General features: G+C 39.7%; 2 protein-coding genes across 2 annotated transcripts; one reads left to right on the plus strand and one right to left on the minus strand.

The window, feature by feature from the left end:
* The first annotated feature begins 2,029 nt into the window (after positions 1-2,029).
* On the plus strand, positions 2,030-2,787 carry LOC132565089 (circumsporozoite protein-like). The gene is made up of 2 exons (XM_060229695.1): positions 2,030-2,036; positions 2,276-2,787. The coding sequence occupies exons 1-2, from the start codon at positions 2,030-2,032 to the stop codon at positions 2,785-2,787; spliced, it is 519 nt and encodes a 172-aa protein (XP_060085678.1).
* A 266-nt stretch (positions 2,788-3,053) lies between these two features.
* LOC132565090 (uncharacterized protein DKFZp434B061-like) lies at positions 3,054-3,500 on the minus strand. Its single transcript, XM_060229696.1, has one exon. The coding sequence runs from the start codon at positions 3,498-3,500 to the stop codon at positions 3,054-3,056; it is 447 nt and encodes a 148-aa protein (XP_060085679.1).
* Between the last annotated feature and the right edge of the window lie 2,722 nt (positions 3,501-6,222).

The raw sequence follows: 6,222 nt of genomic DNA on the forward strand, positions 1-6,222 counted from the left end.
AATGGTAGAAATAAAGGAGGAAATACTGCCAAGGTTCAAATGTTTTCTTAATGTTTTCTAAACCTCATGATATTTATATCAGTAAACAATGTATACCGATGTATAAATGACAAGTCAGGAAGTATTAGGGGGAAGGTTGGGAACAGGAGGGTGTAATGACAAGTCTGGAAGTATTAGGGGGAAGGTTGGAAACAGGAGGATATAGTGACAAGTCAGGAAGTATTAGGGGGAAGGTTGGAAACAGGAGGATATAGTGACAAGTCAGGAAGTATTAGGGGGAAGGTTGGAAACAGGAGGATATAGTGACAAGTCAGGAAGTATTAGGGGGAAGGTTGGGAACAGGAGGGTGTAATGACAAGTCTGGAAGTATTAGGGGGAAGGTTGGAAACAGGAGGATATAGTGACAAGTCAGGAAGTATTAGGGGGAAGGTTGGGAACAGGAGGGTGTAATGACAAGTCAGGAAGTATTAGGGGGAAGGTTGGGAACAGGAGGATATAGTGACAAGTCAGGAAGTATTAGGGGAAGGTTGGGAATAGGAGGGTGTAATGACAAGTCAGGAAGTATTAGGGGAAGGTTGGGAATAGGAGAGTGTTTAACATTTCAGAAAAGAAACATTTTAACTGTAATTACATAACCAAGCACTTACTGCTGTTGTAATAGCCTGTTGATGACAACAGTTTTGTGTTACCAATAAAGTCTGTGATGTCACTGGTCCGAAGAGTGAAATATATACCTTGAGGAGTTTGATGAATTTGTGGAAAAGTTGGCAGAAAACAGGGATCTGGTCACACACATGTGGAGGAGGCCCAAGGACGCACATGTCAGCATACATACTTTCAGAATTCCTTTAGAACAAAAAACTTCAAACTTTTATTCCTCAAGTGTAATGTATTGTCAAAACTCCACTCAATCATTGTCGTGTCATGTGTTTTTGTCACTTCATTGTTTAATTAATCAACATTCTAAACTTGTCTTTACTGTTTTATTTGCATTTTTTTTCCTGTTTAAGTTTTCTTTCAACAGTCTCTACTATTGTTGAAAGTTGGAGAAAATCTCCTTGCTCTGTGCCTGGTTCTGGTTAAGATATTTGTCCGCCTCTGTCGTGAGATATTGGATACCGCTGTAAGAGATGATTCTGCAGTATTTTTTGACAGATTTTGCCCATGTGTACTGCACTCGAATTCCCAGTAGTTGATTCAGCATGTCCTTATGCATTTTAATGAGCTTTTCACATTTTCTAGTCGACAGTGCTAGGATTAGGTACATACTGATGACATAGCTTTGGTTGGAAATTTAATCCACAAGGCGATTCTTCTCCAGCAGATGTTATCAGGGGGTCGGAATTGTTCCTGTCCATTTCAATTAGTAGATTGATCGTTTAATTTTCTACCAAACATCATTTCAAATAGCATTTGTACATATTCACATTGCCTGTACCTAAGTTCACATGTTTGAAGACTTAAAGTCAGGATTAACTCTGGCATTGTTCAGAGGATAGCCATCTTAAACACAAGTTCTAGGCTTGTGTTCCTTTGTTGAGATATTCCATACCTTTGAAGAAATTCTCTGGTTAGATTTGGGATTGTTTTTATGTAAAACTGTTTCTTAATTGACAACTTGAAAATGGACCTCCGTGAAGTTGTTCAGTAGATCTACTTTTACCATTGTTGTAACCATATTTATCATCTCTCATTTGTCTCATAAAAGTAATTTTGATTTTAGAAAACAAACAGGAAAGTATACACCAGTATTGACTACCATCAGCCTTTCTCCGGATAAGTTACATCAATATTTCACTTAGGTGTCTAACACGTATAATATTTGAAGAGGTTTATAATTTTCAAACTTAAACGAGACATTGTGATAAATTCCGGCTTTTCACCATCGCTACTCATTGAGTTCAATCTTGCTGTGAAGCTGCATCTATTTTCTTTTTTGAAGTGTATGCCATTGAGAGAGCTCTTTATATAAGGTATAAACCAGGTTTTGGTAACTCATAGACAATGGGCACCTACAAGATAACTTGAGATGACAAGTATAAATGTCTTTGTCTAAAAAATAGAAAAAGAAAAAAATATGTACTATATACTGTTAAAAGATAATTTTCATTCATAAATACCTCTATATTGAGCAGGCTGCTCTGTGACAAGGTCACATGTTTTCAAATGACATGGGTGATAGTGATAGACATTTAAAAAAATGGGTGGTCTCAAAACGCTTTTTCCACGTAAACATAAAAAAGTAAAGCACTGATATATTCATGGAAACCCCTAGGGTCTAGTACATCAGGGGAACCCTTAGGGTCTAGTACATCAGGGGAACCTCTAGGGTCTAGTACATCAGGGGAACCCTTAGGGTCTAGTACATCAGGGGAACCCCTAGGGTCTGGTACATCAGGGGAACCCCTAGGGTCTGATACATCAGGGGAACCCCTAGGGTCTAGTACATCAGGGGAACCCCTAGGGTCTAATACATCAGGGGAAGCTCTAGGGTCTGGTACATCAGGGGAACCCCTAGGGTCTGGTACATCAGGGGAACCCCTAGGGTCTGGTACATCAGGGGAACCCCTAGGGTCTGGTACATCAGGGGAACCTCTAGGGTCTAGTACATCAGGGGAACCTCTAGGGTCTGATACATCAGGGGAATCCTTAGAGTCTGATACATCAGGGAAACCCCTAGGGTCTAGTACATCAGGGGAACCTCTAGGGTCTGATACATCAGGGGAACCCCTAGGGTCTGGTACATCAGGGGAACCCCTAGGGCTAGTACATCAGGGGAACCTCTAGGGTCTAGTACATCAGGGGAACCTCTAGGGTCTGATACATCAGGGGAATCCTTAGAGTCTGATACATCAAGGAAACCCCTAGGGTCTAGTACGTCAGGGGAACCTCTAGGGTCTGATACATCAGGGGAATCCTTAGAGTCTGATACATCAAGGAAACCCCTAGGGTCTAGTACGTCAGGGGAACCTCTAGGGTCTGATACATCAGGGGAACCCCTAGAGTCTGATACATCAGGGGAACCCCTAGGGTCTGATACATCAGGGGAACCCCTAGAGTCTTGATACATCAGGGGAACCTCTAGGGTCTGATACATCAGGGGAACCCCTAGAGTCTGATACATCAGGGGAACCCCTAGGGTCTGATACATCAGGGGAACCCCTAGAGTCTGATACATCAGGGGAACCCCTAGGGTCTGATACATAAGGGGAACCCCTGGGGTCTGATACATCAGGGGAACCTCTAGGGTCTGGTACATCAGGGGAACCTCTAGGATCCATTACATCAGGGGAACCCCGAGGGTCTGGTACATCAGGGGAACCTCTAGGATCCAGTACATCAGGGAAACCTGTAGGGTTCAGTACATTAGGGGAACATCTTGGGTCCAGTATATCAGGGGAACCCCTAGGGTCTGCTACATCAGGGGAACTCCTAGGCTCTGCTATATTAAGGAAACCCCAATGGTCCTCTACATCAGGAGAACACCTATGGTTTTGCATATTTTTTCACTTACCTTGTTAAAACTACAAGTTTCTAGAAATGTAATGTTAGAAAGTACATGGTTAGTCAACATCAGATGTATTATTTCCTATCAGGGTTGTTTTAATTCATTGGAGTGTGATTAATTGGTATTATATTCTTATACATATAGAATGTGATTGATGATACCCCAAGACTAGTCCTCTATGGATAGGTACATGCTACTTTCATTGAGACTGATCAATTTTTTATTAAATAATCATAGATAGAATAACCTACATCTACTTCCGTAATATCTGTCAAAGTTTTTGTTCTTAAAGTAAAATGGCTATAAAAAATGTAGGAACTAATTATAAATTAGAAAAGATGGGTGTTAAACTTAGGCTTTACCTGGCGTTATTGCTGTTTAATATTGATGCCTGGTGACTATAACTCAATGATCACTGAAATTAAAATGCTTTTGAAGTTTGATTTTGTTGAAAAGATAATTGATAATTCAAAGTAATGTTAGATTGTAGATGGCTGCCCGCCAGTTCTTAAGGGAATTTGTAGAGTGCAATTCACACATAGACAGAAAATGTTATCAGTAGGTACATGTGACCTGATAGCTGGAGCTAAGACTGACCATACACAGAGTTTTGGCTTATCTATATATATCGTTAAGACTTTCACTACCATAACCTGGAAAAGGATAAAATTGACCATGTCCTAACCTGGTTTAAGACTGGACTCACTATAACTTGGCTAAGACTGAACAAATCTTTGCCAGTATAACTGACCATACCATAATCTGGTTAAGATCAACCAAACTATAACCTTGTTAGAACTGACCATTCAATTAATCAACTTGTTAAGAGTGACCATGCCATAACCTGGTTATGACTTACCATACCTTAACTTGGCTAAGAAAGACCAAACTATATTGCCCGTTGAAGACTGACCATTATATAACCTGATTAAGACTAACCATACCTTAACAGGGTTAATACTGACCATACCAAAACCTGGCATTCTTTGTTGTGTTATATTTTGACCTGTAGATAATGGACACCTTGCCCTTTGTTTTATTTTGACCTGTAGATAATGGACACCTTGCCCTTTGTTTTATTTTGACCTGTAGATAATGGACACCTTGCCCTTTGTTTTATTTTGACCTGTTGATAATGGACACCTTGCTCGTTGTTTTATTTTGACCTGTAGATAATGGACACCTTGCTCGTTGTTTTATTTTGACCTGTAGTTAATGGACGCCTTGTTCATTGTTTTATTTTGACCAGTAGATAATGGACATGTTGCTCGTTGTTTTATTTTGACCTGTAGATAATGGACATGTTGCTCGTTGTTTTATTTTGACCATTAGATAATGGACATCTAACCCTTTGTTTTATTTTGACCTGTTGATAATGGACACCCTGCTCGTTGTTTTATTTTGACCTGTGGATAATGGACACCTCTGTCCTATGCTGTACACTGACCTTGGTGTTAGCCAGCTCTCCCCAGCCCAGACCAGTACTTAGCATGAAGAAAGCAATAAAACTCCAATGACCAATGGTTCGCCACTCACAATGCTGACAAGTATTGATTTTTTCTTGGGTTTGAAACGTCTTACAACCAGGCAATAACCCCAAATCTCGCAAAAATAATAAAAGCATAATGTCTTCTCTATTTCATAAATATTTAATGTCGAGTCGGCAGTCATAGTGAAACAGGAATTTTTGTTTTAAGTTAGACAGGAAGTAGTATTGCTCTGTAGGTATATCTCTCAAAATCCATTCTCATCTGAAACATGAAATATTTATGGGTTGATATCATGAAAAGATAGGTTTTGAAGTATTTTCATGTCAAGTAATCCATAGGTAATTAATCCCTGGAGCTCCACAAAAAGTTTGAAAAGGGCAAATTTATTAATGATGATAGCAGAGAACTGCCTGCTATATTTGCCTTTTTATTGACCTGTCGGGCCTGCCTGTTAAATTTGGCCAGCCCAAACTTCCTCTCCCTGGGACTGGGACGTCATGCTTTTTCGACATGAGAGGATGAGCTCGGGTTAATAAGACTGCTTTGGTGTGAAACATTCCCCCATATCTCTGTCCCTCATGGAAATCAATAATTATATTTTGTATTATCAGCATATAGAATAAGAGGGTCTCGTTAAGAGCAGTTTTATGACCCAAGGAGAAGTTAAGTAAGTTTGTACTTCTCCTGTTTCACAACTGAGTGTTTACATCTTATGATAGCTACTCAGAAAAAAAATGAATTTATGATGTTTAAGCCAATCTCTTCATTTTTGTGCCAGCTGCTTTGTCGCCCCCTCCATCTTATTCCACCTCTATACAGTTCACCTAAAAATCAATATAAAGATGATCAACAGTCTAGTGAAGCAGCAAAATTTCGTATAAAGATTAATTTTTGAATTGAACTTTCCCAGCATCGATTTGATTTATTGGGGAGGAAGGAAGCCATGAGCTTTGAGACATCTTTGATGATCAACAGAGGTGTAGTGGCTCATCTGGTGGAGATCTGACCCTCCATCACCCATGTGACATGTGTTTGTCCAGCCTGACCTACTTATGTCTCAGTATTCGAACATTTGGTCAGCTTCACTTTTATAGTTTTATCAGCCATATTGGTGAGTGTTTATACATCCTCCCAACCCTATCCTCGATCTAACATTATTTATACAGGTTTCCAAGCAATCACAAATACAATGATGTTTAGAAATCCCCCCTCAAATTTCCCCTC

The sequence above is a fragment of the Ylistrum balloti genome, unplaced genomic scaffold, assembly GCF_031769215.1.
Source record: "Ylistrum balloti isolate Yb309-2 unplaced genomic scaffold, AGI_CSIRO_Ybal_v1 Utg369690, whole genome shotgun sequence".
In the NCBI taxonomy this organism is placed as follows: Eukaryota; Metazoa; Mollusca; class Bivalvia; order Pectinida; family Pectinidae; genus Ylistrum; species Ylistrum balloti.